Raw genomic sequence first — 15,595 nt, 5'->3', positions numbered from 1 at the left:
GACCTAGACTTGATGCTCCGTTACCGCTTGCTGTGCTGTAGCAGAGAGAACAGTCTATGACTAGGGTGGCTGGAGTCTTTGACAATTTTTTGGGGCCTTCCTGTAACACCTCCTGGTATAGAAGTCCTGGATGGCAGGAAGCTTTGCCCCAGTGATGTAATGGGCCGTACTCACTTATTGATTCCATGTAACATAAGCAAACATAATAGCATAGTATAAGGTTACTGTAAGACAGAAAACAATCACATTTCTTAAGAACTTTAGGATGTTTGTGCAAATGGTCACATTTTTGGCAAAAACTCAATAGCCCGCGCCACTAGGCAAAATATGTGCTGTGATAGAAACTAAACACAGGTAGACTATGCGACAGATTGTTTCCACCAACTGCTCTAAAGTTCGCTCACTGTCCATAATTCAAAACAACACTGTATAACTCAAGAAGATCTAAATTTAGGTAAGGAAACATGCGCAGAACGTGATTCGGCTCTTCAGCTCTGGGGAAAACGGATCCAGGCAGGCGGGACGGGGAGGTTAGCTATAGATCCGCAGCTTCAGCCATTTTAGAAATTGGCTTTGTCCAAGTCATAAATGTGGTCATGGCAAATAGTGGTCAGTGTTGGTCAGTATGTGTCTGAGCAGCAGCTCCTGCAGCACACTGATGTCCAGCGAGGACAGACCCAACGTACGAGCCAACTCTGCCTCCTCTTCCTCACCCACAGGGCTTCTCTCCATCCCTGGAGCCTGCTGCCGGCTGCCTCTGTCCTTCTCAAACTCCTCTGAGCAGAAACACACACAAAGCTTTCAAAAAAACATAGAACACAATAAGCATTCTCAACAGCACTTTGAAAAGAGAACACAACTGACTTGAACCCTATACAGCCACTTACTGGTGAAACACTGCTATTGCATCAGCTTACAAAAAAAAAACACTTGCAGAGAACAATATTGCATATGTACCACCCCTTCGCATGCACATGTGCACACACACAGGAACATACGTACACACACGCAGGCACGTACACACATACAGACCTGTGAGGGCCTCCCAAGAGCCTCCCATGAGTCCTCCTGACAACAACAACCACCAACAGCAATCATTTTAGAGCACGTCTAATGACATAACTACTACACCCTAGAGTCTAGACACTATGTAACACACTACACGGGCATTGCACACACACACACACACATAATAGTGCTCTTCGCATTGAGAGTAACATCTACTCTCCCAATAAACAAGTGTGTTTATGTGTGGATGTGTGTGTGTGCATCTCTCACCCTGTTGTTGGAACTCTGGGGGCAGTTAACTCTCTCGGAGGTTGCCTCTTCTTTCCCTTTGGCCATCCACCTTTACGTTTCTATGGCAAAAAACAACATCCATAAAAAAAAACGTTGTTGCAGTAGTCCTGAACTTCCTGACAGGCCGCCCCCAGGTGGTGAAGGTAGGAAACAACACCTCCACTTCGCTGATCCTCAACACAGGGGCCCCACAAGGGTGCGTGCTCAGCCCCCTCCTGTACTCCCTGTTCACCCATGACTGCGTTGCCACGCACGCCTCCAAATCAATCAAGACACAACAATAGTAGGCCCGATTACCAACAATGACGAGACAGCCTACAGACAGGAAATGAGAGCCCTGGGAGTGTGGTGCCAGGAAAATAACCTCTCACTCAATGTAGACAAAACAAAGGATCACATCATGGAGGGAGCACGCCCCTATGGGACCGCGGTGGAGCAGTTGGAAAGCTTCAAGTTCCTCGCCGAACACATCACTGACGATCTGAAATGGTCCACCCACACAGACAGTATGATGAAGAAGGCGCAACAGCACCTCTTCAACCTCAGGATCCTGAGGAAATTTGGCTTGGCACCTAAAACCATCACACACTTTTACAGATGCACAACTGAGAGCATTCTGTCGAGCTGTATCACTGCCTGGTACGGCAACTGCACCGCCAGCAACCGTAGGGCTCTCCAGAGGGTGGTGCAGTCTATCCAACGCATCATTGGGGGCAAACTACCTGCCCCCCAGGACACCTACAGCACCCGATATCACAGGAAGATCATCAAGGACAACAACCACCCAAGCCACTGCCTGTTCACCCCACTATCATCCAGAAGGCGAGGTCAATATAGGTGCATCAAAGCTGGGCCCAAGAGACTGAAAAACAGCTTCTATCTCAAGGCCATCAGACTGTTATATAGCCATCACTAGGCGGCTTCCACCCTGTTATGTATCCCTGCACCTTTGAGGCTGCTGCCCCATATACATAGACTTGAATTGTTGTTTGTATTGTTGTGAAGTGTTAGATATTACTGCACTGTTGGAGATAGAAACACAAGCATTTCGCTACATCTGCAATAACATCTGCTAAACATGTGTATGTGACAAATAAAATTTGACTTGATTTGAATTGCATCAGCTTTTGTGAGTATGATTTGCCTGTGTGAATGGAGAAGAGTGTTATTGCTTTCTCTCCACCTTTGGCTCAATCTGTGTATGAGACTCCAGTGGTTCCTGGTCCTCCTCCAGTAGCAGACAGGGGGCAGGGGCACCCTCAGGCCCTGGGGAGGGAGGGGAGACAGGGGAGCTCCACATTGGCATGTAGGGATGACGTGTCATTCTCCAGCAGAAGGGGTTGTGGATGTGCTGTTGTGAATATGCAGATTAACAGTTTATGTAGTTCTGTACTTGAGCTGTTGTCTATTGATGTTCTGTATTATGTCATGCTTCATGTGGACCCCAGGAAGTGTAGCTGCTGCTTTTGCAACAGTTAATGGGGATCCTAATAAAATACAAAATACACACAATATTATTCTCATCATCATTGTCATCAATATGATGTGACACAGGTTGCTCTTACCATCTGACTGCAGTTCAATCCCTGCCTCTGAGGTGAACTGACCCAGGTAGGACACGCATACAATTCTGAGAAGCAAAACAAAATAACATGCTGAGAACTGACACAACTAAACGGTTCTGAGAACTGACACAACTAAGCTCCGTATGCTGACTGTTAACACATTAATAAATAATCTGCAAAATGAAATAACAACACTCGAATGCCTTACGCTGTTTTAAAACGTGCATTGCAGTAACTGATATTTTAATTTTTTTTAAGTTGGCACTCACTCCCCGATCCACCTCTACTGACTGTCCACATTCTGGAAGGACAAGGTGACAGGCGAAGGCGACACGTAGAGGTGTTCCCGGAATCACCTGCTAGCCCAGCGCCAGGTGCAATGTCGCGGCGGCCGAGGTGGGCACCGGGACGAAAGCGAACCCGGGGTAGACGATACGAGAGACCTCGGTGATTGTCGCCGGGCTCAGCATCAGCTCAAGGCTCGGACATTGGCAATTCCCTGCCAACAAGGAGACAGCCACATGATGAAGTAGCCAGGAAGAGCAATCGAGCATGAAGCTATGTAAACTTCAGTGGAATGTTTACACAGGAAGAATCTCTGGACATGTTTTTACAGCGTAATTCTTATGGCATGGTGTGACTAACGCATTTACATTTTATGCGTGCATGAACGTATGATGTATAGTTCTTATCGATGCATGTAGTCTATGGCACATAAATCATGTCATGAAAATATATAAAGACGTCATCCTATCAACCTATTCTCTGCGCGACAACATTTCGACGGTATACTGGTGATGCCTGAAAGAGAAAGCTAGGGAAATGTCGACTTCCTGTATCAGTAGCCAATCATATTAAGAGAAGATGAAGGCGTCACAAACAAACGTCCAATCATAACACATAAAGTGGGCGTTTATTATGACAGCTGGAAGAGTTCTCTCCTCGCTGTAAGTGGAGTTTGATCACAGATGCGCTTGTGGCACCGAACTGTAAAAAGTGAAAGGGATGAATGAGAGGAGACCCTGAACAACTTCATCGGGGACATTTCTAATAGCTTCTTGTCGACTAGATGAAACACAGATCGAGTCTTTGACTGCGAAGGTGAGAGAATGACGCTGACATGTTTGTTTTGTTTGTTTTGGACATGCTGTCCGTAGGAAGAACTGCCAGTTGACTGTCATATCACAATTTAGCATTGATTAAAGAATAGCTAGTCATTTTTAAAGCGTCAGGCGCGTGTTTCGCATTATATTTTAAACTGGTCACCAACTTTTAAATGTTTTAAATGTAGTCTAAAACAATGAGTCCATTCGCTTATTATACTTTCCACCGGTCAAATCAAAGTCATTGGCTTGGGGAAATCCCCTGCATTGCAGCAGAACACGTGATGGTGCCTCCATCTCTTGCATGCCAACCTGTCACCCTGTTCATAATAGTGGTAGTAGCTTCTTATTTTGGTGCCTAAAGTCGAATTGGTTTAGGCTCTTCATTTGTTAGTTCGGGATAAAAGAACTTGGACCATATTTGGGGGGGGGGGGGGGGGGGTCAAGAAAAGCACTGAAAGTGACACAGCGGCATGTTGTTTGGTCGAGAGACACTTTTTAACACTTTGTCCAGAAGGGAAGCTATGGGCTCCCTTTGGCAGTGACAGTTGAGTGATTGGAGCAGTAGAGGATTGTGCCATGCAGCTGTTGCGTCCTCCTCACTCTCTCTGCCCCCTGGCCATACTCTGCTGTAGCTGTGTGAACAGACAAGTGCTTCCACGCAGCTGGTGTGACCCTCATGCACGGGCTATTGCTTCCATGATTGAGTACTGGCATGATTTTTTTTTTTATGATTCTGAAAAGTTCTGTCTATAAAGGTTAAAACTAATTTATCCAGACAGCGGCAAATTGTTTTATCTTCCTCTGTTTTTCAGGCATGGAACCATCACCCGCCAACACCCCAACCACCCCGAAACCTGCCCCTTCCTCCCCGCCACCCTCCTCTCTTTCCCCACCTACCCCTAAATCTACCCCGGGCACTAGACCCACTGTGCCCCTACCTAAATCGCCCCCGACCTCTCCGGACTCACCTTCCAGACCTTTTTGTCCTGGCCCCCCTCTCTCTCCCCCTGCGTCCTCCCTCTCCATCCCTCCTGCCTCCCCCCTGCGGCAGCCAGTCAGACCTGTCTCCCAGGCGGGACGATCCCAGCTCAATGCAGCCAGCAGGCCTCCGGATGAGAGGAGGGGGGCTGGTGCTGCTGGAGATACCCCGGGCATGCACCCTACTACCCCTGTACGACAGACTTCAATAGCTGAGCCACGTGAGTACAGTCAAAGACACACACACACACACACACATTGACCAACCCAACACAATCACTCCAACCCTAAAACTAAGTGCAATCAAGGACATCCTCCTTTCGCGCACAAAAGTTCACATAACAATAAAGAAACATACCACATCCCTAATCTAACCCCTTTGCTTTGTCTGTTTGCCTATTATGTTAAGGCTTTTGGGGTAGGGCACACGGCTCTAAGGGTGACTCTGTATTTCACTTCCTGCCTCATCCTCTCCGCCCCACCCTTACCCACCAATCAGAGCGCCTCCCTCTGTGGAACGTGCCACAATCTCCATGACAATAGCAGACGTTGACCAGATCATGTAAAGTAGTCAGTCCGGGATTGCTGTGTAAGGCAGAAAAACATCTCTCCTACCCCTATCCTCCTATCCATCTACTTCTCTCCAAGCTATTCTGGTACTACTGGGAAAAGCCTGAATGGAAAGCTAATTCCTTTCTCAATGCTTGGTATGGCTGATTCAGGTGTACTGTATCTCTGATACAACACATAAGGTACAGAATTTACCAAGCAGAGTAGACCAAGTTTCACATTTTTATGTCACGCGCACAAGTACAGTGAAATGACTTTCTTGCAAGCTCTAAACCCAACAGTGCAGATATCAATGTAATATTACAAATAACATGAGGTAGAACAAAAACACAAGAAATAAAAGGTAAGAAGAATACGAGAAAGTAAGAAGCGATTTACAGGGTCCGTTCCAATAATCAAATCAATCAAATGTATTTATAAAGCCCTTCTTACATCAGCTGATGTCACAAAGTGCTGTACAGAAACTCAGCATGAATCCCCAAACAGCAAGCAATGCAGGTGTAGAAGCACGGTGGCTAGGAAAGAATCCCTAGAAAGGCCAGAACCTAGGAAGAAACCTAGAGAGGAACCAAGCTATGAGGGGTGGCCAGTCCTCTTCTGGAAGTGCCAGGTGGAGATTATAACAGAACATGGCCAAGATGTTCAAATGTTCATAGATGACCAGCAGGGTCAAATAATAATAATCACAGTGGTTGTCGAGGGTGCAACAGGTCAGCACCTCAGGAGTAAATGTCAGTTGGCTTTTCATAGCCGATCATTCAGAGTATCTCTCCCGCTCCTGCTGTCTGTAGAAGGTTGAAAACCGCAGGTCTGGGACAGGTAGCAAGTCCGATGAACAGGGCAGGGTTCCATAGCCGCAGGCAGAACAGTTGAAACTGGAGCAGCAGCATGGCCAGGTGGACTGGGGACAGCAAGGAGTCATCAGGCCAGGTAGTCCTGAGACATGGTCCTAGGGCTCAGGTCCTCCTCCTCCGCGAGAGAATTGGAGAGAACATACTTACATTCACGCAGGACACCGGCTAAGACAGGAGAAATACTCCAGATATAACAGACTGACCCTAACCCCCGACATATAAACTACTGCAGCATAAATACTGGAGGCTGAGAAGGGAGGGGTCGGGAGACACTATGGCCCTGTCCGACGATACTCCCGGACAGGGCCAAACAGGCAGGATATAACCCCACCTACTTTGCCAAAGCACAGCCCCCACACCACTAGAGGGACAAATGTTTTTTTGTTTTTAGGGGTGCGACTGCATCTAGGGTATTGCGCAAGGTTAAATTGAGTTCCTCAGTTAGGTATACCGTATTTACAATGTGCAGGGATACTGGAGTGATAGAGGTAGATATGTACAGGGATAAGGTGACTAGGCATCAGGATATATGATAGACAGAGTAGCAGCAGCATAAATGAAGATTGCATGTGTATGTAGATTCAGTATAAATGTGTGTGCATGCAATGTGTTTGTTGGAGCGTGAGTGTGTAGATTCATGGGGGTAAGGAGTCGCTGTTGACTGAGCTAAATAAACTGTTGTTTTTTTAGGGCTGAGGCACAGGGCTGGGATATGTCCACCATGCTGGCAGGAATCACTGGCATGCGAGGAAAGAAACGGGATACGTAAAGCATCAGCATAGCACATACGGACGGTTCCCCCTGCTCCTTTAGTGACACAGATTTACCACCTCTGCCAGCCACTGCATGAAGCGCACTACCTCACTTACGCAGTAATACTAAGGGCTCGACCAATTACAAATGACAGAGAGGGTTATTACATAGGTATTACAGATGTACAGATACAGTATACCACTTATAGCTTTATTTACAGATAGTGGTCCTCATGGGTAGAGGGACCGGTGGGTGGGGGTCAGAAAGAATGACTGTTGGTCTGTGTGCTGAAGTGGTCCCTCTGTTTGGTGGGGGGGGGGGGGGGGGTGAACATGGACAGTTGTTGTGAGAGGTTACCACCTGTCTACAGGATGGAACATCCTGTTCATAATGAATAACACTACAGTTCATTAGGTGTATGCTTGTTCCCAAATGCTATGCGGCACATGTGTCTGTGTGTATCAATGCTGCCAGTCACCATGTAATATCCCCTTTGGCAGTAACCTTCCTAAGAAATGAATACATCAATCAGATGACTGTTGTCTCTACGTAGAGGAGCCAGAGGAGGAGCTGAGTGTGGAGGAGCTGGAGGAGAGCGCCAAGTCTGGAGACGCCAAAGCCCAGTCTAGGGTGAGTACTAACCTCTCTTAGCCATCTCCCATGGTCCACCCTGGTTTGACCACCATAGCAAACTTAAAGTCCTACCATAGAATCAAATATTAGAACTCAGAATTGAATAAGATCTCTGAGTCCTATATATGAGCTACAATGGGTCTTCATGCGTCTGACAAGAATGAGCACATATTTGACATGATATGCTGTATCTGTGTGTAGGTGGCCCGTTACTACTTGGCCCTGGCCGAGGAGAGAGATGAGGAGCTGAATAACTGTACAGCGGTGAGCTGGCTGGTAGAGGCCACCAAACAGGGTCGTAAGGACGCCGTCAAGATGCTACAGCACTGCCTATCAACCAGGAAAGGTGAGGGGGCACGGCCTTATCCACTAAACAGGAAGTATATACAGTTGAAGTCGGAAGTTTACATCCACTTAGGTTGGAGTCATTAAAACTAGTTTTTCATCCACTCCGCACATTTCTGTTAACAAACTATAGTTTTGGCAAGTCGTTTAGGACATCTACTTTGTGCATGACACAAGTCATTTTTCCAAAAACTGTTTACAGACAGATTATTTCACTTATAATTCACTGTTTCACAATTCCAGTGGGTCAGAATTTTACATACACTAAGTTGACTGTGCCTTTAAACAGTTTGGAAAAAACAGTAAAACGAGTCCTATATCGACATAACCTGAAAGGCCGCTCAGCAAGGAAGAAGCCACTGCTCCAAAACCACCATAAAAAAGCCAGACTACGGTTTGCAACTGCACATGGGGACAAATATCGTGCTTTTTGGAGAAATGTCCTCTGGTCTGATGAAACAAAAATAGAACTGTTTGGCCATAATGACCATCGTTATGTTTGGAGGAAAAAGGGGGAGGCTTGCAAGCCGAAGAGCACCATCCCAACTGTGAAGCACGGGGGTGGCAGCATCATGTTGTGGGGGTGCTTTGCTGCAGGAGTGACTGGTGCACTTCACAAAAGAGATGGCATCATGAGGGAGGAAAATGATATGGATATATATTGAAGCAACATCTCAAGACAGTCAGGAAGTTAAAGCTTGGTTGCAAATGGGTCTTCCAAATGGACAATGACCCCAAGCATACTTCCAAAGATGTGGAAAAATGGCTTAAGGACAACAAATTCAAGGTATTGGATTGGCCATCACAAAGCTCTGACCTCAATCCCATAGACAATTTGTGGGCAGAACTGAAAAAGTGTGTATGAGCAAGGAGGCCTACAAAACTGACTCCGTTACACCAGCTCTGTCAGGAGGAATGGGCCAAAATTCACCCAACTTATTGTGGGAAGCTTGTGGAAGGCTACCTGAAACATTTGACCCAAGTTGAACCATTTTAAAGGCAATGCTAGCAAATACCAATTGAGTGCATGTAAACTTCTGACCCACTGGGAATGTGATTAAAGAAATAAAAGCTGATATAAATCATTCTCTGACATTTCACATTCTTAACATAGAGTGGTGATCCTAACTGACCTAAAACAGGGAGTTTTTACTGGGATTAAATGTCAGGAATTGTGAAAAACTGAGTTTAAATGTATTTTGCTAAGGTGTATGTAAACATCTGACTTCAAGTATGTGTATAAATGGAGAGATCCAGAGTAATTCAATAGAATCTTCTTTGAATTGGGACTTAAAAAGTACAGCGTGCAGTTAAATGGAGTGTGCCGTTAAATGATATGTACTTATCAGGAGTCAACTGTCATTGGGATTGTGGAACCAGTTGAACTGATTGGCTGTCTCAGTGCATGGTGTTCAGTATGATGCGTCAAGGTTGTGTTTTGTCATCAGGCATCACGTCGGAGAACTTTGAGGAGGTGAAGAAGCTGTGTATGGAGACGAGGTTTGAGAGAGGAGTGAGGAGGGCTGCCCTGGTCATGTATTGGAAGCTCAACCCAGAGAAGAAGAGAAGGGTGGCGGTGTCTGAGCTGCTGGAGAACGTGGAACATGTCAACACAGAACCAGGTACAGGGAACAGTCTCTCACACACACACACACACACACACACACACACACACACTCTCATGCATTACATATATGGCCACACAACAGTCACACAATAATGTAGTATTATGTGTTCATGAACACCGACGAGACCTGAGAGGCCTAGTTGTTATTTAGCTAGTTTCTAAACGGTTTGTTCCTCTGTAATTCCTCCACCCCAAGGTGACGCTGCCTCCCAGAGCCCCATATCCAGCTCCACGCAGAAACAGAGGAGAGTTCTGGAGAGTCTCGTCACCAGCAAAGGTCAGTGTATGTTTATGTCAAATAGAATCAAATGGAAAAGGCATTGTATTGTTGAGTTAAGACTACCTCCTTCTTTCTCTGTGTCTCTGCAGTCAGTTGCTACGACGTGGGTCTGGATGACTTTGTCGATATCACGAAGAAGTACGCTCAGGGCTTCCCACCTAGTCCCACTATGGCTGGGGCCGGAGGTGACGATGATGATGATGACGAAGTTGTGAAGAACCCAGATGACTTGCCCCTTCATCAGAAGGTCTCAACTTTTTTTTTTCTCTCTCTGGGAATGCGTGTGTTCATGACATCTTCACACATATTCACAATTTTATATTTGTTATCTTGCTCATGGATTTTCTCTCGCTCTCTCAAATTCAAATTGCTTTATTGGCATGACAAACATTGAGTAAATGTTTGCAAACCATCAATGTTACAACTGCATTTAGTCATACACACATATACAATGGCCAGTTTATTAGGTACACCCATCTAGTACCGGTTCGCACCCCCCTTTGCCTCCAGAACAGCCTGAATTCTTCAAGGCATGGATTATACAAGGTGTCGGTATCAAGGGACCTAACGTGTGCCAGGAAAACATTCCCCACACCATTACACCACCGCCACCAGCCTGTACCGTTGACACCAGGCAGGATGGGGCCATGGACTCATGCTGCTTACGCCAAATCCTGACTCTGCCATCAGCATGACGCAACAGGAATCAGGATTCATTGGACCACGCAATGTTTCTCCACTCCGCAATAGTCCAGTGTTGGTGATTGCGTGCCCACTTGAGCCGATTGTTCTTGTTTTTAACTGATTGGAGTGGAGCCCAGTCTGTTGCAATAGCCCATCTGTGATAAGGATCACGTTATCTGCCTGTTTGTGGACCGCCTGTTAGCTTGCGCGATTCTTACCATTCCCCTTCGATCCCTCTCAACGAGCTGTTTTCCCCGCTGACTGGATGTTTCTTGTTTGTTGCACCATTCTCTGTAAACCCTAGACACGGTTGTGAGTGAAAAGCCCAAGAGGCCGGCCGTTTCTGAGATACTGGAACTGGCGCGCCTCATACCGCGCTCAAAGTCACTTAGGTTAGTTGTTTTGCCCATTCTAACGTTCAATCGAACAGTAACTGAGTTCCTCAATGTCTGCCTTTATATAGCAAGCCACGGCCATGTGACTCACTATCTGGAGGAGCGAACCGGGTGGTGTACCTAATAAACTGTCCACTGAGTGTACATTGAAATATGTGTAATCTCTCTTGCACCCTTTCGCTCCCCCTCCTCTCCTTCCCTAGGTGTTGAAGTTTCCCTTACACGCCCTGTTGGAGATCAAGGAGCACCTGATAGACTGGGCATCCCGGGCGGGCATGCAGTGGCTCAGCGCCCTCATCCCCACTCACCACGTCAATGCCCTCATCTTCTTCTTCATCATCAGCAACCTCACCATCGACTTCTTCATCTTCCTCATCCCCCTACTCGTCTTCTACCTCTCCTTCTTCTCCATGGTCATCTGCACACTGCGCGTCTTCCAGGTAGGATTCACTTCACACACTTCACAGAGGAACTGAAAGAGGATAACCTATGTCGCCGCGCCCTGCTCACAGAGGTGTTACATTATCCTGTAATAAACTAGCAAGAACACTCATTTAGGGAGTGCTTACCACCTAACATTTGGTATTTTCTTGGAAAACCGAATGGAAATGGTTAGTACTATGCAACTACAGTTACTATGTTAAAGTTATTCCATGACAGTTAGCTATAGAATAATGTCTGTTCAGTATGTGAGCTGTTGGTGTTCTTCCAGAACTCCAAGGCGTGGGAGAACTTCCGAGCACTGACAGACCTGCTGTCTCGCTTCGAGCCGGGCCTGGACCTGGAGCAAGCTGAGACTAACTTTGTCTGGACCCACCTGGAGCCCTACCTCTACTTCCTGCTGTCGGTGGTCTTCGTGGTCTTCTCCTTCCCCGTGGCTGACAAGGCCTGGATCCCCTGCTCCGAGCTGGCCACCGTGGCTCTGTTCTTCACCGTCACCTCCTTCCTCAGCCTCCATGCCTCCGCTGAGCTCTTCGCCCGCCGCGCCCTGCTCACAGAGGTGTTATCGGGGGTCTGTGCCCTGACACAACTGTTACCGGAGAGCGCCTGGTTCCTGCGGGTGTTAGGCACAACGTTTGTGACGGTGCCGCTAGGGGAGATGGTGGCTCTGAACGTGGGCGTGCCCTGTCTTCTCTACGGGCACCTGTTCTACCTGCTGTTCCGCATGGCCCAGCTGAGGGGCTTCAGGGGCACCTACCTCTGCCTCGTACCCTACATGGTCTGCTTCGTCTGGTGTGAGTTGTGCCTGGCCCTGCTCCACTCCTCCTCCACCATCGGTCTGATTCGGACCTGTGTGGGCTACCTCCTCTTCCTGTTCGCCCTGCCTGTTCTCACCTTGGGCTTGGCGGCCATGTTGCTCTTCCAGGTCCTTCAGTGGTTCATGGCTCTGGAGATCACCAAGATGCTGGTGACTCTGACCGTGTGCGCGGTCCCGGTGGTGTTGCGGTTGTGGACGCGGTTCAGCCTGAACCCGCTGGGGGTGGCGAGGTCTCTGTCGCGGAGCAGCATAGTCAAGCTCATCCTGGTGTGGTTGAGTGCTGTGGTGCTGTTCTGCTGGATGTACGTCTACCGCTCCGAGGGCATGAAGGTAATCACAATAACTAGTTATGCTACATTATGCTACATTATGCTACATTATGCCAAAAGCGCTAATTAACACAAAATACAGGTAGGAACCTAATAGAAAATAACCGAATGACAGAACAAGCTCAAATTGCAGTCAGCAGAGTACTATTTACAGTATTCAAATGTAACTAAATAAGGGATTCCCTAAATGTATGATAAGTGTTCAATGCATGAACTGTATAATAAACATCCAAATTTAAGTTTAACCAAGTGTCTTGAACAGGTGTATAACTCCACCCTCACGTGGCCGGAGTACAGTAACCTGTGTGGGCCGAAAGCCTGGAAGGAATACAATATGGCCCAAACCCAGATCCTGTGTTCTCACCTGGAGGGCCACCGGGTCACCTGGACAGGACGCTTCAAATATGTCCGCGTCACCAACATCGAGAACGGAGTCCAGTCCGTTATTGGCCTACTCCCTGTGTTTGTAGGGGACTGGATGAGATGCCTCTACGGTGAGGCCTATCCACTCTGTGACAACACCACCGACCCCTCCACTCCCACTGCCCCTCCCCAGCCCCTACCTGCACCCCAGCCCCCTCCAGAAGACCCCTTATGCAAACTGAAAAAGCTGGCGAAGCACGAGTGCCACGTGAAGCGCTTCGACCGCTACAAGTTCGAGGTGACCTTGGGCATGCCCCTGGAGAGGAAGAGTAAGAACGGGACCATTATAGAGGACGAAGACGCCACCAAGGACATCGTCCTGAGGGCCAGTAATGAGTTTGGCCCCATGTTGCTGCACCTGAGCGCTGGGAGCCTGGTAGAGTTCAGTACGGTTCTGGAGGGACGCCTGGGCTCTAAGTGGCCTGTGTTTGAGCTGAAGGCCATTCACTGTCTGACGTGTGCAGACGCCCGCGTGCCCAGCGGCAGGCAGTATAAGATAGAACATGACTGGAGGCGCTCGGCCCAGGGGGCTCTGCAGTTTGGGTTCGACTTCTTCTTTAACCCCTTCCTCACTGCACAGCTGGAGCAGGACGCTGAAACACTGGTGAGGGGTAGTTGTGGATGAGTGTGGTGCAAGAGCAATGGATCAATGTAGAGAAGTGAATAAGTGTACACTTTGTGGAGTCAATAAGTGTACACTAGGAGAAGTGATTTCACTACGGATTGTAAGTAATGCCTTATGTCGACCACTGTTAGGAGTGGCTGAGTGTACACTATGGGGAGGAAGCAAGTACACTAGGAGAACTGAATGTACACACAATCGTTTTGTCAGTAAGACATGCGTTCTGTCTATCTACAGTAAGGGCTCTATTCAATCCGCATCGCTGAAGTTCAGCTTTCCGGCGTGATTGAAATTAAAGGCAATGTCCCGCTGTAGGGGAGACTGCATTCACGGTAAACGCTGCATATGTCGGCTCAATCGGAAATGACCTTTTAAAATTCTATTGCGAAATCTGTAATGATTCAGCGTTGCATATTAAATAGAGCCCAAATCTATGAATCTGCATGATTTTTTCCACTTTACTGTAGTTCCAGTACTGGGATTGAACTGCTTGTAGTGCTGTGTGTTCTTTACACCCTACCGTAGTAAAGCCAGCATAGACACATAGCAGTATTGTGTGTATTGCTAAACAAGGCATAAGTGTGTGTGTGAGTGTTTTCATAACTGCTGAGCCAAAGTGTGCGAGGATAATATAATGGAGAATCTAAACTAAACCACTTAATTACAAAGGAGGGAAACCGTTTACACAGACTTACCACTTTCATACATGCAAACACACACACACACACACACAAATACACACACGGCCTCAAACTCCTAATTCACAGACGAGTGTTTTTAGTCCGTCAACATTTCAGAGAAGTGTGGGATAATGCCAATCAACAATGTGATTACTAAGTTTATTAACATTTTGCATGCTATTCAACCATATAGGTCTACTGTTTGCACCCTCGCAAACTGTAGATAAGGTGTCTCCACTTACATTCTGCTGTGGGACGATTCCTTGAGTGGATGGTTGGGGGGTCGGAGCGTAGTTATAAATCATTTGTAGACTGTAAGTTGACCACAATTTCATAACTTTTGTTATTTTTACAATTTGAGGCCTTATTTCAGTTTAACTATTTAGTTACTTGTATTCTACAGTTATTGAATAGTCGGAGAAACAAATGGACTTAAACTGTTTCTGATGTCTCCTTTAAATATTATGCTTTTACTCATTGTGTGTCTTTTTCATACCTTCCTCGTTGTGACGCCACACACCATTAGTTCACATGTATCAAAGTGCACTTGTATCCAACTTGATCTTTGCTCCTCTTTAACTTGTCTGCCTTGTTGTCCCTCGCCTCCCTCCTTCTCCCTGCTGTGCAGGGGTTTGGACCTGTTCTGATCCCACAGTTCCAGTCTGCAGGCCTCTAATGATGATGTCACTGTTTGTAGGTTGTGACGTCACCACTGTAACCCTCTACGCTACTGTGACTAATAAACCAATCATGGAAATGGAAATCTCTGCTTCCTGAAAGGTTATTGCAATCTCTCACTCCCTCTCTCTTTCCCTCGCGCGCATGCGCGCACACAGAGTCCGTATACCTTAATGAGCATGATCTTGTCATTTAGTCTGGATCTTTACTCTCTCCAGGGCTATGGACAGCTTGTCCAGCAGAAGAGGTCACACACACACACATGATTCTGCGTCATTAGTGTATGTAATGACAGTGTATTAACACTAGGTGGTTCCCCAGGCTACAGCACAGAGATTTGTTTTAGTGATATCATGTAATCCTTAGTGATGTATTTCAAATCTATTGAGCCATATGAAGACTGTTGGATCTACGAAGTACACAGACAGCAGTTAATACTTTAAGCACTACATGAATGAAAACCGATTTGAATAGTGGTCATATTAGAATTGATTTGGCTGCAGTGACAGACGTTTA

At 47.0% G+C, this 15,595-nt stretch overlaps 1 protein-coding gene and 1 long non-coding RNA gene across 2 annotated transcripts; one reads left to right on the top strand and one right to left on the bottom strand.

Moving 5' to 3' along the window:
* Positions 1–1,180: 1,180 nt before the first annotated feature.
* LOC139366183 (uncharacterized) lies at positions 1,181–3,374 on the bottom strand. The gene is made up of 4 exons (XR_011626725.1): positions 3,146–3,374; positions 2,865–2,929; positions 2,483–2,650; positions 1,181–1,358 (listed from the first exon to the last, which is right to left on the bottom strand). It is a non-coding gene; the product is annotated as an uncharacterized lncRNA (long non-coding RNA).
* A 411-nt stretch (positions 3,375–3,785) lies between these two features.
* On the top strand, positions 3,786–15,246 carry LOC139366181 (wolframin-like). Its single transcript, XM_071103366.1, has 11 exons — positions 3,786–3,965; positions 4,783–5,169; positions 7,679–7,755; positions 7,960–8,104; positions 9,552–9,725; positions 9,927–10,007; positions 10,100–10,257; positions 11,293–11,529; positions 11,802–12,677; positions 12,939–13,703; positions 15,030–15,246. The coding sequence occupies exons 2-11, from the start codon at positions 4,785–4,787 to the stop codon at positions 15,075–15,077; spliced, it is 2,946 nt and encodes a 981-aa protein (XP_070959467.1). The 5' UTR covers positions 3,786–3,965; positions 4,783–4,784; the 3' UTR covers positions 15,078–15,246.
* Positions 15,247–15,595: the final 349 nt, after the last annotated feature.

This window comes from Oncorhynchus clarkii, chromosome 14, assembly GCF_045791955.1.
Source record: "Oncorhynchus clarkii lewisi isolate Uvic-CL-2024 chromosome 14, UVic_Ocla_1.0, whole genome shotgun sequence".
In the NCBI taxonomy this organism is placed as follows: domain Eukaryota; kingdom Metazoa; phylum Chordata; class Actinopteri; order Salmoniformes; family Salmonidae; genus Oncorhynchus; species Oncorhynchus clarkii.
This window is presented reverse-complemented; position numbering and strand designations above follow the sequence as displayed.

Excerpts from the sequence above, each read along its gene's own strand:
- LOC139366181 (XM_071103366.1), top strand. The coding sequence starts at position 4,785 with ATGGAACCATCACCCGCCAACACCCCAACCACCCCGAAACCTGCCCCT. Across the intron at positions 7,756-7,959 it reads ACGCCAAAGCCCAGTCTAGG|GTGGCCCGTTACTACTTGGC; the intron begins GTGAGTACTAAC and ends ATCTGTGTGTAG. Across the intron at positions 10,008-10,099 it reads GAGTCTCGTCACCAGCAAAG|TCAGTTGCTACGACGTGGGT; the intron begins GTCAGTGTATGT and ends GTGTCTCTGCAG.